At 41.1% G+C, this 19794-nt stretch overlaps 1 protein-coding gene and 1 long non-coding RNA gene across 3 annotated transcripts in view; one reads left to right on the forward strand and one right to left on the reverse strand.

Moving 5' to 3' along the window:
• Window positions 1-19794, forward strand: part of LOC308585621 — a 105182-nt gene that overhangs the window by 18091 nt on the left and 67297 nt on the right. The gene's annotated exons all lie outside the window — the stretch shown is intronic.
• On the reverse strand, window positions 512-16695 carry LOC308586095 (uncharacterized protein). Of its 2 annotated transcripts, none has more exons than XM_081192370.1 (8): window positions 16436-16695; window positions 13415-13626; window positions 11608-11724; window positions 10992-11099; window positions 9175-9291; window positions 3372-3488; window positions 2458-2541; window positions 512-1482 (listed from the first exon to the last, which is right to left on the reverse strand). In XM_081192370.1, the coding sequence occupies exons 2-8, from the start codon at window positions 13608-13610 to the stop codon at window positions 1106-1108; spliced, it is 1116 nt and encodes a 371-aa protein (XP_081048496.1). In that variant the 5' UTR covers window positions 13611-13626; window positions 16436-16695; the 3' UTR covers window positions 512-1105. The 2 variants fall into 2 exon arrangements, with proteins under 2 accessions (XP_081048496.1, XP_081048495.1); XM_081192369.1 differs by having other exon boundaries at window positions 16432-16490.

The raw sequence follows: 19794 nt of genomic DNA on the forward strand, positions 1-19794 counted from the left end.
CAAAATTTCCAACCCCAGCCATTGTCGTTTGGCTGAGTATGAACCATTAGCATAAATCCTTGTTATGTCCAATTCCACCCAGTTTATTTTTCATCAGCAGAAATATAACCAGCATGAATTATAGTGCAAGCGAGTCAGAAAGTGAAATCTATCTGGATGCAGAGAATCTTGTGCAAGTTTTGGGGGAAATGATGAACCATTGTGGAATTTAATATGTGTATGTCTTTCCAACGTTTGCCCAAATGTGCATCACACAATGGAATAGAAAGGCAGCATTGTTTACCACATTCTGGTGTACATCCTATTGGAAGCAATGGCGTAGCTGGTCAGTTTACATGTTTGGGTGTGAATACCAATGAGGATCTGATTTGCACAAGTGGTAGACCATGAGGCAGAACAGTGGAAAGCAGGTTCTGGCCAGCCCTCGTTAGTTAAATGATTCAGTACTTTCTAACCCATCTCTACCTCAGATAAATGCTCCTAGGAATGCTTACTCATATGATGAAAATACTTCTGTTTGCTCCAAGAAAATCTCTTTTAATAAACAGTTTTGAAAATATAAATATAAAAATATCCTGTGCATGTAAAAATCCCCCCACCCGCATCAAAAGCAATGCACCCCACTTAGAAAAAAACAAAACACCCACAAACCATTTTCAACTTCAGATTTACAAGAAAGACCTTACATTTCATTCTGAATGTGCGTCTTAAGCGGAAAACGGATCATGATTTATTAATATAAGCCCATCAATCTACATAGTACACAAGCAAGAAGAAAGGTCCTGCCCGAAGGGGCTTCCTTTCCCGCTCCTCTCCTCCCAGGCAAATCCCACAAAATGCCAAAAAGGATATTTTTTAAAAAAAAAATTAAAAGCAATTTGAAAGAAGCCCTCTCTGCAGAGCAGCAGCAGCAGTAGCAGTCCTTATAAAACCTGTCAGGTCCGCCCTGGCCCAATGGCTATGTTATGTGTGCACATATGTCAATAGACTAAAACAAAAAAGGATTAACAAAATAATGATTAATGTCTACAGATAAAAAGCAAACACAGTATTGAAGCTTGTGGCTGGGTCGAGCTTTTTTTTTTTTTTTTTTGGAGCAGATGGCCTAAAATTCACAGAGTATTAGCCTCTTTTCCCCGCAGGCCCGGTCGTTCCACTTTCCATTCACATAAACCTCTACACAGTTCTCCCTGCCCTTTTCGTTATTGGGTTCTCCCTGTAGCCAGTTGGAGTAAACAATGGCATCGCCATTCAGGTACCTAAATTTCCCCTCCGTCTGGATATCAGTTACCCCAAGAAAGACCGACTTGTTATGCTGGACAACTATCTGTTGGACGGCTGTGTTCTCCGCAGCATTTTTGGGGGCGGCCAGCTGGCCCCCGGCTTGCAGACACTTTTGCTTCAGGTCATCAAAGGTGCCTTCGTAGCCGCTGGTTACGAATACTTTGTTGCCGACAATTCGCCCTCCCGGGAATGCTGCAACTAAAACAAACAAAGGGAGTGGGCATCAGGTTGATAGTCAGCCACTGTGTTTTGCGAAGCCAATAAATGGATGGCAACCTCTGCTATTTGTAACCCATAGGAATCTTGGATTTGGATAATGCTTTTAGCAACAAGACGATTAATGGCATCCTATGTAGAAACCACAGAACTACGGCTTGCTGATCAGAAGGTCGGCGGTTCGAATCCCTGCGATGGGGTGAGCTCCCGTTGCTCGGTCCCTGCTCCTGCCCACCTAGCAGTTTGAAAGCACCTCCAATAGTGCAAGTAGATAAATAGGTACCGCTCCGACAGGAAGGTAAACGGCGTTTCCGTTCGCTGCTCTGGTTCACCAGAAGCGGCTTAGTCATGCTAGCCACATGACCCGGAAGCTATATGCCGGCTCCCTCGGCCAATAAAGCGAGATGAGCACCGCAACCCCAGAGTCGGCCACAACTGGACCTAATGGTCAGGGGACCCTTTACCTTTACCTTTATGTAGAATCAAGAGAACCCTCATAGCACCTTAGCTGTGGCCACAAAGGTGACAATTGAAAATTGATGGGGCACCTGGCTCTGGCCAGGCGACAGCACATTCAAAAGAACATTTTCTTCACCGAATTTTCAAAATGTTGCAATTATTTTGCAGGAAAGGAAAACGGATCTTTAAAAAGCGGGTTTGGATAACGCTGCAAAAGACTAGGGATAACCTACACAATTTATCCCAGTGCTTATTGAGCTTGTGCTGCAGTCATAATCTTGCAAAGACAATGTTGTTGCTGGTTCTCTAATGCTACAACAGGGGGATGATGCATGCATGTGCTGGAATCTAAGGGTTACGATGAACATCCCTGTGCTATCACATATAATGTGCCCATAGGACCTGTGTGTTGGTACTGGTTCTCTGTTAAGGGGCCAAACGGACCGAGAAAGATTGCAAAAGACTGTTCACAGTGTTTCTGTTACATGCAACATTTACCTTTTTGATATTTGGAGAAACTGGCTTGCAAGGCTCTTAGCTGCCCCTCTAGGTCACTGACTTGTTTTTTCATAAGGTTGACCTCTGAGAAATAATAAAATGATCATGATCTGCAAGATTTAGTACTGTAGTAATATGCGCTAAACAATATATTGCACACAGTATGGATGTGCAACATTTTGTTAAACCAAATGCCACCCCCGTCTCTCCAACTTCCACCCACCCAGGAACAGTATAAATTGCCAGGCAATCCAAATGGCACAACACAATAAACATGTTGTTGTCACAGTCAATCAATTGCTGCCATAATTAATACATTCATCATTCATTCATTAATTCTATGGGAATTTAAATAATATTATGCTATATTTGGTACATAATCTCAGTGTAGAATCAAATGGAAATGAATTTGTATATTAGTGAATATGGGTGGTGATCTCTTACTAGGTCTGTTTTGCTTGTGTGTTGGTGTATGCATGTGTGTCTTAATGGTATGAATTAATTATACGATTAATGGTTCAGTGCTATTAACGTCCATCAACGGTAAACGTTTGCCCTTTTTTGAAAGAAGCCTTTGTTTATACAGATACATGTATCCATCGCTTGATCCCTCTATCAGACCTTCCTGTTAAGGCCCAAACTAGAATACATATTCCCACCCCAACCCCCAGAATGATCTGGAATTAAATACACTCTCATTCGAGTTGTGTGATTTTTTAAAAAAAAGTTAGATCCACTCTGATTGTTCACTTAAACTTTCCCTCAATAATCAGAGTTACAAAATTCACTTGGATTGCACCAACTCTTCAACGCTAAAAAGGGCACAGCAAGTTAAAAGACCAGCATTAAAATTTCGCTCTGACACTTTTAATGCATCCCTTTTAACATCAACAACAAAAGGCTGCCCTCCTTACCTGAGAGACCGCTGTCACCCTTGGTCCCTTTGTCACCTACAGATCCTTTATCTCCTTTGGATCCAGGAGATCCTGGTTTCCCCACTGGCCCTTGGGGACCGGCCGCTCCTTGTAATCCTATGGAGATAATAATAATAATAATAATAATAATAATAATAATAATAATAATAATAATAATAAATAATAATAATAGTCACTCTGGGCAGCCTCCAGCACATATGAAAACATAATAAGATGTCTAACATCTTATTATTGATACAGGATTTTAAAAATAACCCCCCCCCCGTAGCAAGTTAGTTGGTAGGTGGCTTCTGTTTTCCTATGCATGTTAATATCTGATAAACAGCCATAGCCAATTAGTTTAAAAGGTTGTATGCAGGAGCAGTGTGAACAAATCACCCATCTTTTTTTTTCGTTAGCTGGAAAGGAGTGTCAGAGGTTGACATGGAGCAGAAGATGAGCAAGGGCTTGGCATTACACCTGGCACCCCTGGGGCAGTGCCCTTGGGCACTGGTAAGGTGAGTTACCATTTTAAATTTCCTACAGTGACACTGAAAGCTCTGGAGCCTTGTGGAGTATTAAAACAGCAGTCCCGGGGGGGGGGGAGTGAGTACAGACATTTTCAATGCTCAGTATGCCCTGGAGTGATGCCATATTCGGAGTATTGTGGGGAATTTAAAATGATAGTCTTTTCATTGCAGGTGGAGTTCCACTCACTTGGGAGGGCATTCAATCCCAGGGCAATTTGCTCCTCAAATTCAGAGCTGAATCTGGGGAGTGCCAGTTTCCTTTTTTTTTTTTTTAAAAAAAAGTCATCTAAGTTAGTGGTCAGCTAAAAATCCCTCAAACTAACTATGCACTACATCAAGAAGTTATTTCTGTTTTTGTTTTTTTTATAATGCATTTTTATTGAAGTTATACACAAAAAACAGATATATATGAAAATACAGAGAAAAAATTACAAAGAAAAAAAAAAGAGAAAAAAACACCACACATCCGAAAAAAGAAAGACACACAATCTGAACTTCCCTCCATCCTTTTGATAAGTATCAAATATCTCCTTCCATTATGTATTTGATTTTCAATCTATAGTCTTAAATTCACTCGCTGGTCGTATTGTTCTAACCCCGTCAATTCACTTTAAGCATTTATTCCAATATATTTCCAAAATTTACTCCAATTTTTCAGAAATTTCTGTTCATCCTGATCTCTTATTTTACCTGTTAGTTTGTCAAGCTCAGCATAGTTTACCATTCTAATCTGCCAGTCCTTTATGTTGGGGATGGTTTCCACTTTCCAATATTGTGCCAACATAATTCTCGCTGCTGTGGTGGCGTAGAGGAATATCGTCCTATCTTCCTTTTTAATTTCTTTATCCATCATTCCCAACAGGAAGGCTTCAGGCCTCTTGGGAAAGGTATACTTAAATATTTTTTTAAGTTCATTATAAATTAATTCCCAAAAGCCTTTCACCTTTTTACATGTCCACCATAAATGATATAGGTCACCCTCCACCTCGCCACATTTCCAGCATCTCTTATCCTTTAATCTATACATTTTGGCCAATTTCACAGGGGTGTGGTACCATCTATATAGCATCTTCCAGATATTTTCTCTCAATGCCATACATGCTGTGAACTTTATGTTACAATTCCAAACTTCTATCCACCTTTCAAAATCAATGTTATAACCAAAGTCAATTGCCCATTTAATCATTGCCTCCTTCACCTCCTCATCTTTTGTGTACCACTCTAGTAATATATCATAAATTCTGGACAGGGTTTTATTTTTGCCTTCTATTACTTCTATACTAAATTTTGATTTTTTATCATCAAAACCCGCCTTCCTCTTATCCTCTTTTAACAAATCATTCACCTGGTGGTATTGCAGCCAACCAGTGAATAAATTTTTTATTTCTTCATAAGGTCTGAGTTTGGGCCCTTGGTCAGTTTTTCTTAACATTTCTTCATAGGTGGCGTTTATCTCCTCCATATTTATTTTCTTAATCGTTAAGGCCTCTATTGGTGAAATCCACCATGGGGTCTTTCTTTCGAGGAGGTTTTTGTTCCTTTCCCATGCTTGATATAATGGTCCCCTAAAAATATGATCTAAGAAACTCTTGTGAACTTTCACTTTCCCATACCAAAGGTACGAATGCCATCCGTACCAATTATTAAAGCCTTCCAGGTCCAGTAGCTCTCTATTCTCCAGTTTTATCCAATCTTTTACCCAATATATACAAGCCGCTTCATAGTATAAACTTAGGTCCGGGAGAGAAAAACCCCCTCTTTCTTTTTTGTCTATCAAAATTTTCATTTTTATCCGTGGCCTTTTCCCCTGCCAAATATATTTTGCCAAGGCTCTCTGCCACTCTTTACATTGTTTTAGGCCTTTAAGTATGGGGATGGTTTGGAATAAAAATAACATTCTAGGCAGAATGTTCATTTTAACAACAGCTATCCTCCCCAAAAAGGAGAGTTTCATCCTCCCCCAAATTTCCATGTCTTTCTTTATACTCCTCCAGGTGGCATCGTAATTATCCTTGTATAAATTTATGTTCTTAGCTGTAACCCAGATCCCAAGATATTTCACTTTCTTAGCTACCGCAATTTTGGTCTTTCTTTCTAGATCTATCACTTCTTCCTTTGTTAAATTTTTAACTAACATTTTGGTTTTGTTTTTATTTACCTTAAGTCCTGCCACGGCTCCAAATTCGTCAATTTTTTGTAAAGCTTCTTTTACGCTGTTTTTTGGGTCTTCTAAGGTTAGTACAATGTCATCTGCGAAGGCCTTGATTTTGTATTCCCTCTTTCCTACCCTGACTCCTGTGACTTCTGTTGCCCCCCTCAGTCTCTCGTTTAGTATTTCTAATACTGTTATAAACAATAGAGGGGACAGGGGGCAGCCTTGTCTAGTTCCTTTATATATACTAAAATATTCTGTTGTGGTGTTGTTTATTACCAATTTTGCCTTCTGTTCCTTATATATAGCTTCTATGCCTTTTCTAAATTTCTCTCCCATTCCCATCATTTCCAAACTTTTCTTCAAGAAATCCCACGAGATGTTATCAAACGCTTTCTCAGCATCTATGAATACCAAGGCCGCTTGTCTATCTATACTCATATCCAAATATTCAATAATGTCTATCAAGTTCCTTACATTGTCCCTTAGTTGTCTCCCTGGGAGGAAGCCCGTTTGATCTTTATGTATTCTGTTGTTCAAAACCTTTTTTAGTCTTTCTGCCATTATATCTGCAAATAGCTTGTAATCATTATTTAGTAGTGAAATTGGCCTATAATTTTTCACTTCCAAAGTATCTGCCTCTTTTTTGGGAATCAAAGTAATATATGCTTCCTTCCAGGTATTCGGGATCCTTCCTTCCTTTAATATATTATTCATCACTTCGCCTAACACTGGGGATATTTGGTTACTTAGTGTTTTATAATATTTGGCTGAGAGCCCATCTGGGCCTGGCACTTTCCCGTTTTTCATCTTTTTAATCGCCTTCTTTATCTCTTCTTGGGTAATTTCCTGGTCTAATATCTCTTTTTCTTCTTTTGGGATTTGTTTTAGATGATGTTCTTGCAAAAACTGCTCTATTTCTTGTTTTGTTTCCTTTCCTCTTTTATATAAGTCCTTATAGTATTTTTGAAATATCTTCCTTATTTCTTTTGGCTCTTCCACAATCCTTTCTCCTTCCCTTATCTTACTAATCGTATTTTGTTTTCTTCTTTCTCTTATTTGCCACGCCAAATATTTGCCTATCTTGTTTGCGGATTCAAATGTCCTCTGGTTCATCATTTTAATTTTCCATTCTACCTCTTGATCAATTATTGTAGAAAGTTTAGCTTGTAATATCTTTATATTCTGTTTTGCGATCTCCTCACTGGGGTTGATGGTTAATTTTTTTTCATTTTCCATAATCTGTGTTAGGATCTGTTCCTTCTTTAACTCTTTTTCTTTTCTTACTTGGCTGTTTTTCTGTATTAAAAAGCCCCTCATAACTGCCTTTCCTGCGTCCCACACCGTCTCTATAGCAGTTTCCCCGTTTAGATTCCATTTAAAGTAATCTTCTATTGTCTCTATTGCCTTATTTACAATCTTCTGATCATTAAATAGAAATTCATTCATTCTCCATCTAGTTGTTTTAATATCCTTGCCTTTCAGCTCACTGTAAACCGCATTATGATCGGATATAATTCTTGGGAGAATTTCTGATTTAATTAAATTCTGGGTTAATTCCTTCGAGATCCAAATGCTATCTATTCGCCCCCAGCTCTGATTTGGGTTTGAGAAAAAAGTGTATTGTTTTGTAGTGGGGTTTTTGAGTCTCCATGCATCAATTAATCCCAGATTATTTACCATGTCAAAAAAAGATCGCGGTAATTTACCTTCCTTCTTTTCTTGTTTTTTTGTTAGCTTATCTAAATTTGGAGACACCACCCCATTAAAGTCACCCATTAAAATCATTTTTTGATCCATCCATTCCATCAATTTATCTCTTAATTCAGAATAGAAAGCAGATTTTTTATCGTTTGGAGCATATATTCCAACAACAATTATTTTTTCTCCCTGAAACACCATCTGAACAATGATTACTCTCCCTTGATCATCTTTATATAATAGTTGTGGCTCATATTTTTCCTTAATATATAGTACCACCCCTCTTTTCTTCACTCTATCTGATGTCACAAAGTCTGCTCCCAGTCTCTTATTACATAATAGTCTCTTATGCTTATTTATTATATGCGTCTCTTGGAGGCATATTAAGTCATAATTCTTTTTCAATAATACATGTGTAATCTGGTTCCTTTTGTTTTTATTGTTCAGTCCGTTCACATTCCAGTTTAGTATTTTTAACGTCATCTGTTCTGTAGTATAAGTTAACTTATCAAACCTATGCGCAATCTACTATTCTTTGTCTCCTTTCTCTAGTTCTTCTCCTTCTCCTTTTGAGCTCTCCTCTCTTTCTTCTTCTTCACTCCCCCCATTTTCTTCCCCCTGCTGGTTCCCCACCTCCTCCTCTCCCATCATTTTCCCCAGATCCTTCTCATATCTCCTTGCGAATTTTTGTAGTTCTGAGATGGTAGACAGTTTGAACTTTTTTTCTTTGAAATAGAATGAAATGCCTTCCGGAAACTCCCATCTGTACAGGATCCCATTTTTCTTCAATTGATTTGTTAATTTTTTATATGGGTCCCTCCTTCGAAGGAATCTCGAAGGAATCTCTTTATAAATAATAATTGGGTTTCCTCCAATATATAACCTTTTAACATAATTCTGTTTCAAAATTTCATTTCTTATCTCCAATGAATTATCAAGAAGTTATTTCTGTTGTCTCTTCGGAACCTTTCTCTCTCTCTCTTTTGATTTATTTATTTTTTACTAAATTTTACTAAATTTTCCATTTTAACAATTCAATCAAATCACATTAAATATTCCAAATTATAAAAATACATATCATATAGTCCAAATATTCTGCCAAATTATAAATTTTTATTGGGGCCTCCCATGCTTCAAGTTCGGTGGGGCTCTGATCATCTTATATCTCTACTGCCTTGAGTTTCCAACAGTTCCTTTAATTCTTCCTGTTGTTACCTTTCCTTCGTTCATGGCCTCTGAGTTGTTTCCACAGGCAAGTTGAAGTAAGCAATGATATGCTTCTGTGTGAAATTTGTCTGCCTATTGTTTGCTGTATATCCTCACACGCTGGTGTTTATGCCGAATTAATCCAACTCTTCGGAACCTTTCTCATGCCATCAGAATGTTTGTTCAGATGCACCTTTTCGTCCACATCACTTACCTCTTTCTCCTACATCTCCTTTCGCTCCCTTTTCGCCCACTGGGCCTCTATCGCCTTTGGGCCCAGCGACACCTGTGTCGCCTTTGGGACCTTGGGCTCCAGTAGCTCCTTTTGAACCTACAGCAATATTGAATGGGGAGGGGAGAATCAACAAAAATGGAAGGTACTTTGTAACGATCACAAATGCAAAAGTAGGTAAATAGTTTCAGCTCAGCCCTAGTTTGTCTGTCTGTCTGTTGTTGTTGTTGTTCCTATGCTGCCCTTCATCCAAAGATCACAGGGAAGTTTACAATATAAAAACACAAAAATACACACAATAGTAACAAAATACCGGCCCACCTATGCGGTTTAAAAGGTCATAGATCAGGCATAGGCAAACTCGGCCCTCCAGATGTTTTGGGACTACAACTCCCATCATCCCAAGCTAACAGGACCAGTGGGCAGGGATGATGGGAGTTGTAGTCCAAAACATCTGGAGAGCCGAGTTTGCCTATGCCTGTCATAGATGGTTTAATTAGCCAAAGGCTGGGAGAAGAGGAATGCTTTTGCCTAAACATATGTAACAAAGGTGCCAGGCGAGCCTCTCCACAAACAGGGAGCCTGGTCTCATGTTGTTGTCCTCTGGGCTTCTTGTAGAGGAGGCACATGAAGAAGGCCTCAGATGATGATTGTTCATATGGGAAGAGGCGGCCTACATCTTAGGTTGGACATTCTCACAGAAATGATAGCTCCAGTGTTTATATACTAACTTTGGTTTGTACTGAGGATATGATAGTCACAATTTTATTTCTAGGGGGTAGTCCTGTTAGTCTGATATACCAAAAAAAACAATGATGAGGCTATGGTACTGCAGAGCAGGGTTCCCTTCCAAAGTGAGCTACAACTTACACCATCCTTGCCATTGGTTTTGCTGAATGGGGCTGATGGGTTCCAACAACCTCCCATGTTGACTACCCCTGCCTTAGAAACTAGCAAATATATCATAGCACAAGCTTTTCTGGACTAGTGTCAGATGCATTTGATGAAGTGGCCTTTATCACCACATTTTATAACTTGCATGTTGCCAGAGCATGACTTCAGAAGCTGGCTGTCACAGATCATGATCTTTTTGTGACCTCAGCCTAACAATGGGAGTCAAGCTTGAGAGCTGTCAGCCTATGATGTATTTGCTTGTTCTTTCATTGGCATCCACGATGGATGTACAGTGGTACCTCGGGTTAAGAACTTAATTCGTTCTGGAGGTCTGTTCTGAAACTGTTCTTAACCTGAAGCACCACTTTAGCTAATGGGGTCTCCTGCTGCCGCTGTGCCGCCACTGCACGATTTCTGTTCTCATCCTGAAGCAAAGTTCTTAACCCGAGGTACTATTTCTGGGTCTGTAACCTGAAGCATATGTAACCTGAATCGTATGTAACCTGAGGTACCACTGTATATATAGAGGGAAACATCAGAGGTATGGGCATTTTATGGTTGCTTTCTCCACTCACATAGCATTTATAACTTGGAAACTGTACCATACTAAGTATCTGGACAACAGGGTGGATGTGAACATTTTCAGTGTATTCTTTTAAAATCTGTGACTCGGATAAAAAAAAAAGCTACTTAGGCATGCCTAAGGACTTGGACTGACATTTAGGTCTTTTTACTTCTTTTGTTGGATGGTAGGTCTCCAGGGATATCACAAATGGCTGTTTGAGAAGCAGAAGCCCCCAACCCCACTGGGTGTGCAGAAGTAGTTGTATGCTCCTTTGGATCCTGGCCACTGTGCTATATTGAACCCTCTAGCAGAAATCCAACTATTTAGCACTTAGGATTACCTGTTTCTCCCTTGACGCCTTTTTCACCTTGTGGGCCATTGTTGCCTTGTGCTCCAGAGGGGCCGATGCTTCCTGGAGGACCCTGCAAACCTCGGATTCCACGCGGTCCTACTCAAAAGAAAGAGGTTTTTTGAGCAGGCAGAGATATACACCAAAGGGGGAAGGTCTCTTGTGATGAGTTGCAGTGCATCAGGGGCTCCTGGGCCTTAGAACTGGGAACATAGAAATGTGCATGCCATTGTCCCAATCTGGTATGCCTTCAGAGTGGTGGAGGACGCTGTCCTAACACTAGTGTTGAAATAAGTTTCAACTGGAAGTCTGGTGAGGTTCTATACATGGACTGGGGTATGGGCACCATCTTGTCTTTCATCTCAGACAGCAAAATGTCTTGGGCCAGTCCTGTACTGGGAGCAAGGGAAGAGCACCTTGGTGGGTTTGTACTCTCGTCCAGGGAAAATGTTTGATGCCACCAATCGGCAGGATGGCCCTCTAACAAGACTTAGAGACGTGGATGTGGATAAAAATATTAAAAAAGAAGTTTGATTTCTTCTAATAATATCTAGCTTTTGTTGAATTCGATGCAATACCATTCCATTTAGTCAACAACACTCCTTACCCATTGATCCAGCATCTCCTTTGGGTCCTTGCTCTCCTTGGGTCCCCTTTTCTCCTTGTGGTCCAGCTGGTCCCATTTTTCCAGGAGGACCAAGAATTCCTCTTGGTCCTGCCAACCCTGGCATTAAGTGGAAAAAATGAAAAGTGGGGTTATCTTAATGATAAAGCTTACATATGTGAGGAATGCAATACATAATAACCCAAGGGAGAAGTTTATTGAGAGGTGGGCCTTGTTTTTATTTTTCTGGAATGACAGTGGAAATGTTGATATTTCCCCTTTTAACTTATGCACGATACTGTAGGGTCTTTGTTATGTTGTCCCTTTCTCCCTTCATATATCTTTCTTTCTTTCTTTCTTTCTTTCTTTCTTTCTTTCTTTCTTTCTTTCTTTCTTTCTCTGCATGGGAAGCAAACATGTTTGATGTACAGCTTAATGGTTTTGGCTATATATTGTTATAATATCATATTAAAATCTTTAAAAAGAGGCGGAAAGTGGTTTACTAAGTGGGTGAACAAGAGGCACTTGTGATGAACACAAGGCAGATAAATTACTGGCAAATCAGTTAAATGAAACAATCTCATGCCAGTTTCAGTTTAAAGATGCTAACACAAGAAGCAATGCATTGATTCCAGTCCTTGGTCATCATCATTGCTAAGTTAGCTAGGGTTGCCAAATTTCAAAAAGTGAAAATCCGGATGGAAAAGTTGTTGGCCATAGTTGCAAAACGACACTGCCGACATTGGTTGCCATATGTCTGCCTTGACATTTAGCTCATTTCCACCCAGACACTGCTTCTGACTGCAGTATTCCAGGTATGTCTGGGAGATTCTGGATGTATGGCAATCCTAAAGTTAGCCAAGGCAGCTACATTCAAGGTGGCTGTGGCTGTTGCCATACATCCACCAGATGACGTTCCCATCGCCTCCCTATATTTGCTTTCTCCTCTTCTGCCTTTTCCTTCTCTGTTTGACATCATGTCCCTCTTAATCCAGTGAGAGGAGGAGAAATGCAGAACATCATGCGGTCTTGCACTTCTATCCCTCACTGTTGATGGACGTACACCATAGTCTTTACAGTATCAATTTGAAAACTTAAGATTCATTTTTATATTGATGTCATGCAACTTTGCTTTTATGTTGTCTTGGTAGAATTTTTATGCTGTTTGCATGTCCAGGTGCCGTGACCCTGCCGCCCCTACCCAGTGGAGAAAAACCAGTCAAGACACATTCTTTTGAGTTGAATAAGAGCACTGCTTTATTGGTTGCAGATGTAAGAGGTTTGTCATAGGTTCTGGGTATATCCTATAACAACCAACCTGCCTGCTGGAAGTATCTTCTCCATGGGGTCTACCTTGAGGCAAGGAGGTCCTATGACTTACATCAAATAGGTACATCTCCACCAGAATCTCCACCTTGAAGGGTACTATGGCTCTAGCCCCCACCTGGGAATCTGGATAGAAGCATCTCCTCCAGGATCCTTTTAACAGGATACCCCTTTCCCTCAGAAGGGCAGCAAGAGGCTTACAACCTCCCCTCCAACCAAGACTAAGCCTTTTACCCTCAGGTGGTGGTTTAGGCATTGGCTAAGCCTAAGTCATGGTCAGAGAAGAGGTTGTCTTAGCATTGAAAACTAACTGATATTTATCACAAGGCAATGTAATTGGGGGTCATCATGAAGTTGCATCATAAGCCGCTTTTGCTTAAATTATGTGGGACTGCATGATTTCCTGTCTTTTTTTCCTCCAGTGTGTGAATCAAAAGCTGATCCTCAAAGAATGGGAGCTCTTAGGAAGTCACCTTTGCCATACCTTGTTCTCCCTTGTCTCCTTTTGGTCCTTGGACTCCATCTCTCCCCTTTATCCCTGGTAACCCTTTCTCAGCTGGTCCACATACAACCAGTGAGCAGGCATTCCGATCCAAGTTCTGTATAACTTGTGGTGAGCCCTGGAATGATGCTGGTGAAAATTGCGAAACCAACACAGAGAGCGTTAGAAGCACCAGCATTGTTCAGTGGTTTGACCTGGGGGGGGGGGGAATAAAAATTAAAGGAGAAAAGAATTAACCCAAACCCAACCGTACCAATTATAATGCCCTGCAATGAAATGAAGGCCGGCTATATGAACAAGGATTTAAAATATTGTGGGTAAAGTGTTGTTTAATAGATTGAAGTAGGGGATTATGCACCATTTCCAACACTCTTTTAATTTTATTTTGTTTCCTCATCTTTTGAACAGCTACACACAAGAAGAAAGTTTTTATGCAAGGTAGGAGAACCCATTGGCCATGCTGCCTTGGGCTGATGCAACTTGGAGCCCAAGAGCACCCAGAAGAGGCCTCATGCCTATCATAATAGCTAGCACCTATATTATTACTATTATTATTGTCACTAATAATAATAATATAACCAACCCTTTGCCAGCAGGTCCCAGGGTGCGCTTTAAATTCAGTATTATAAACAGGTTTTTTATAAAAAAATAAACAAATAAATATTTTGTGATACAAAACAAACAAACAAACAAGGAAAAGTACATATAGCGTCTCTGCTTTCAATTCATAGAGTTTTTTCATAGTTTGTTTACATTCAGTATGAGACTTTGGGGGGAAATAGAGGGAAGAGAGAGGGCTGTGGGGTGAGGAGCTTTTCATTCTTTTGCATAGTGTTTCTGCAGGGTTTTTGTGTCAGCGTCTCATGAGTAGGTCCTTTATTTATATAGTTATTTGTTTTTATTGGCATTGTGAGAGACTGGAGGGTCCAAGGTTTGGTTGGCTGCGTTTGGTTGGTTGCAGTGTGGTTTATTTGCGTGTTAGTGTGTGGGGTTTTTTGTTGTTGTGTCAGGTTAGTCATATTGGTTTGTAAGTTGTTGGGGAGGGGTTAGGTCAGTTAAAGCAAGTTACAATCTCAAGTATGGGGTGTGGGTGTCCTGAAACCACATATCTCAGGTGTCAGAGGGCAGGGTATAGAGACGTGTATTTAGCATTCAACAAAAACTGTATAGTGAAAGTTCGAGACACACCTCTTCACATAAGGCACATTTCAAGAGTGCCATACTAGATCCCATTTAGGAAAGAATAAGATTCTGCACTCTACTAGGGATGGGATTTTCTGCAAATTGCAGTGTCAAGCTTATCTGCATGGTTCCCCCCCCCCAAAAAAAAATATTCCACCCCTCCTACATCACTCCTTGATCTTGATGAGAAGTGGGCTATTTATTTATTTTTACTGGTTCTGCTAAAAATACAAATAAGACTCACACATATTAAATGCATTCTTATGCATATCATATTACACATGTATTATGTGCTATTCAGCCAAGTTTTACTTGAAGACTAAGTAGTGGAACTAAATTAGTCATGTTCCCTAATTTCAGCAGGTGTGCTCTGAGTAAAACTTGGTTAAATACCAATTGTTATTTGCATATACATTCCGTGTTTCCTAAAGTAGCTAGCACATAAAGAGATCCATAAAGGAATGCATGTAACTGTATTAAAAATATGCATGTAGTAATCTTTGTAATACATGCAGAAAGATAGCACAGTCGTACCTTGGATCCCAAACACCTTACGAGTCGAACGTTTTGGCTCCCAAACGCCGCAAACCTGGAACTGAGTGTTCCAATTTGTGAACGTTCTTTGGAACCTGAACGTCTGACGCGACTTCCATGGCTTCCGATTGGCTGCAGAAGCTTCCTGCAGCCAATCGGAAGCCGCAACTTGGTTGCCGAATGCTTTTGGAAGTCGAACGGACTTTGGGAACAGATTCTGTTCGACAACCAAGGTACGACTGTATATTGTACTATTCCATTGAATTTGTTTTACTTCTGAGGTACCTCTGTACTGCATAGGGTTAGCAGGCACTAACTAGGCTTTGGGAAGGAGGAGGGAGGACTCTAGGACCCTGTCAGGACCCTCACACCTCCTTCCTGAAGCAAGCGTTTACTAGGCTTTGGGAAGGAGGTAGGAAGGTGCCTTCCTGGCCCTGCACACTGTGTGGGGGAGTCGCCTCCAGTTCCAGGTTCCATCTCCAGCATCTTAAATCCTGGAAAGTTGTTGCAAGTCAGTGCAAACAATACTGAGCTAGATGGACTGATCTGATTCAATAGATGTTGCCCTCTGTAGCTGGAGATGCCCACAACTGAAGCTGGGATTTTCCCATACAAAGCATGGGCTATACCACTGATCTATGGCCCTTCCCCTATTATGCTTCAGCAGCATCTCTGGGCTAAATTGAGTTGATCGAAAACTTGAAACCAGAAGGTTATGAAGGGGATGCTGACACCAGGTGACTATATGCAAAGCAGTCAGTTCCCAGCTCTAACTAAGAGGGTATCTCAGCCAGTGGAACTTTTATCACCTGGGTAGGGCAAGCTGTACTTGGCCAAAATATCATTTTCCCTGCATAATTATAAAAGGAATAGAAATGCCTTCTTCCTTTGCAACGGAATGCCTCCTTCCGAACAATACATTCAAAAGGACAATTTGCCAACTGCATCTAAATCAGGGTGTTAAGCAAAATGGATCAAGATACTAACAAATTACATTGCTGTTGGACACAAAATCAACTCGTTGTTAAATCTGGAGCTAATTATTAGATAAGCGCAGGCAGATGTGAAAGGCTGATACGGAAAGCACTTAATAATCAAAGGATGGATTATCAATGAAGAGAGAGTTAAGGCAGCAGATCTAGCTCTGGTTGAAATTAATCAAATCCATGGAGCACAATGCAATCTGACCCGTTTGAACAAGGAACTGGCGGCAGTCTTCAATATCGCATGTATTTCAGTCGCATAGCCATCATTAAGGAAGGACAAATTTAAAATCTACTCACTCACTTTGACGTTTCTGGTGCTCTACAAAGGCCCGGACAGAAATCATCCGTTAGGAGTTCAGCTTTCCTTTTATAGGCTACGAGTTAAGTAACACAGGCTTTGGTTTCTCAATCATGTGACCTCACAGGAAACTTATAGCCAATTTATAACACTTCAGGAACTGTTGGCCTTTTTCAACATTGTGTAGCTGATAAGACATGCACAGAACAAAGGATGGGATTTCCCATGGCTTGCAAAATGTAAGGAATTTGTCTTTTGGAGCAAAAGGGCTGGGGGCTCAAATATGCATGAATGATATGCTAGAACATTTTTACTATGCAGATCATTGAGCAGCACGTCTTGCCAGTAACAGGACTCAATGGTCAGGGTTTCCCCAGATGTGGCTAATGACCCCACTGGAACCAAAGAACCATAAAATTGTAGAGTTGGAAGGGACTACGAGGGTCATCTGGTCCAACCCTCTGCAGTGCAGGAATCTTTTGCCCAAAGAATGATAGGGTAAGTGAAGGTTGAGTGGTTGACTCGTAGCTGAGTGTGTGAACAGACTCCATGGAAAAGCATTGCATTTGAGGCATTGCCCAGTGATATGAAAACTTGGAACTGGTTCAAGCATGTTCAAGCTTTGATGACTGCAGCATCAGAAAAGAACAAGTGTCATGTCCTGCTCCTAGAGTCTGGTTGGCTGGCTCCTTTGGGACGCAGGATGCTAGGCTAGAGAGGACGTTGGTCTGATCCAGCAAGTTTTATATATCCTCATGCTCTCAGAGCATAGGTAGCCTGTTGTGGACTGCAGCTCCCATCAGCCTCAGTCAGCATGGCCAATAGCCAGGTATGATGGGTGTAGCAGTGTAAAGCATCTAGAGGGCACCACGTTGACTACCCATCTTAGACCATGTGGCTATCTAGTTTGGCAACCCCAGATGCTCATGGGAGGCCCAGAAATGAGGCTTGAATGCAATAGTGCTCTCCTCATGTGAATGGACCATCATAGATGGTCTCATACACAACGTTGCTCATTGGAGTCAGGCCACATGTTAACCTGCCCATTAATAAGTGCTCTAAGATGTAAAGTGGCCTTATTCTAAACCTGACCATCCATCTGTTTTATGCTGTACTGTCTACCCTCAATGGCAATAGCTGATCCAGGTCTCAAGCAGAGTTTACTCCAGCTCTACTACAGTGGTACCTCTGGTAAGAACTTAATTTGTTCTGGAGGTCCGTTCTTAACCTGAAACTGTTCTTAACCTGAGGTCTCACTTTAGCTAATGGGGCCTCCCACTGCCGCCGTGCCGCTGCTGCACGATTTCTGTTCTCATCCTGAAGCAAAGTTCTTAACCTGAGGTACTATTTCTGGGTTAGTGGAGTCTGTAACCTGAATTGTCTGTAACCTGAGGTACCACCGTACTAGAAATTGTCTAACTCACCTTCCCCAATCTTGGGTCCCCAAATGTTCTCAGATTACAATTCCCATCATACCCAGCCAACTCAGCTAATAGTCAAGGATGGTGGAATGTGTGATCCAACAACTTTTGGGGACATCTTGGGGAAAGCATTTCTAACTATGTATGGTACCAGGGGTAGCTACCGTACTTATCTGTGAATAGCATCTACATCACCCTTGTGCTATGACTCCTCCTTGCCATTATGCACATGAAAGAGTGACCTTTTCTGTGGTGTTTGATCTATGATACCTCATTCAGACATGCAAATTGGCACTTTATGTAACATGCGATTGCCATGAACGACTTTTTAAAAAGCTGTTTCTCTTGCATCCAGTTGTGCAAGATTTTGGCTCACTCCCAACTCCTCCCCGTAAAAAGCATGGCATAGCTGAATAACCAGCTCCACCTTACCAAATTGTTGTGCAACATCATGTACTTTGGGGAGTGCTTAAGGAACTCCAAATATGTTATAATCACCCATGGGTAATCCTGCCAACGCCCCTTTGAAAGAGAGAAACACACGCGGTTTTTTCACACAAAGATTTTCTTCAACAACAGTATTTCACCAGGCATTCTAAAGCTGATCCATTTCCATAAGCTTTCTGACCCCTCCTCTCCCTGAGCTCTGAGTCTCCAGCTTTAAAAATCAGTGGTTAAAATGGTGCTTTCTGAAACAGCAGTATATTAAGTACCTGGCATGTGCTTATGCATTGTTTGCAAAATCCATAGCTTAGTACTCTGTATAGTACTTTTTCAGCACATTTCTGTCTCTTGCGAAAACGTTTCAGCAAAGTAAATAGAACCTCCTTAATCGCTCATTTCAACAGTCACAATAGTGCTTCGCCGAGCCCCAGGACCACCCTGTAATTTCCTGCCTGTGATTCCATACTTAAATCATGGCATTTGCTACCACGAGATGTGGTGACGGCCCCTAGCATGGATAGCTTTAAAAGGGGATTAGAAATAGTCCTGAAGGGTAAGGTTATCAATGGCTACTAGTATGCCTCTGCATAGCAGTTGCTGAGAATCATGAATGGGATGGGGATGAGTGGTTGAGCTTGGATAGCTCAGTTGGTTAGAGCACAGTGCTGATAAGGCCATGGTCGCAGGTTCAGTCCCCATATGGGACAGTTGCATATTTCTACATTGCAGGGGGCTGGACAAGATGACCCTCAGTGTCCCTTCCAACTCTACAGTTCTATGAATACATGAAATAAAAGTGAATTCATGTCCTGATTGAGCGCTTCCTGGAGCTATCGGATTGGCCACTGTGGGAACAGACTGCTAGATGGGGCCTTTGGTTTGATTCAGCAGCACCAAAGTGCCCCAGCTACTCTGCACAGCTTCCAACAAAATATTGCAAACACTTTAGAAAGTAATGCCAGCATTTTGAATGAGAATTTGTGTGTGTGTGTGAGAGAGAGAATGGACATTGCATTGCCAATGGTCCATCTAGTCCAGTATCCTGTTCCCACAGTGGCCACCCAGATGCCTGTGGGAAACCAGGGTGCAGAAGATGAACACAACAGCAATCTCCCCTCCCCTGGTTTCCAGCAACGATGGAGGCAGAGCCACAACCATTATAGCTACTCTCTATTGATAACCATCCTCTCCATAAATTTGTCTTTTGAAGCCATCCAAGTTTGTGGCCATCACTGCTGCTTGGGGGAGCATGTTCCATAGTTTGACTATGCACTGTAGGGAAAAGTACTTTCTTTTTTCTATCCTAAATCTCCCAACAGGAACAGCACCAGTCTAATACATCCTGGGAGGGAATTCCAAAGGGGAGATGCCACTGTCCGTACACTAAAGGCCTCTTGTCCAATTCTTTCCTCTTCTCCATGTTGAGCTGTTGAGGCATAAATTTCAATTGCATGTTATGTCTAGGCAAGCAGGCTAGTCAGAACTTTTGTGGGCGAG

Source organism: Podarcis bocagei (genome assembly GCF_964188305.1).
Source record: "Podarcis bocagei genome assembly, chromosome: 4".
Classification (NCBI taxonomy): domain Eukaryota; kingdom Metazoa; phylum Chordata; class Lepidosauria; order Squamata; family Lacertidae; genus Podarcis; species Podarcis bocagei.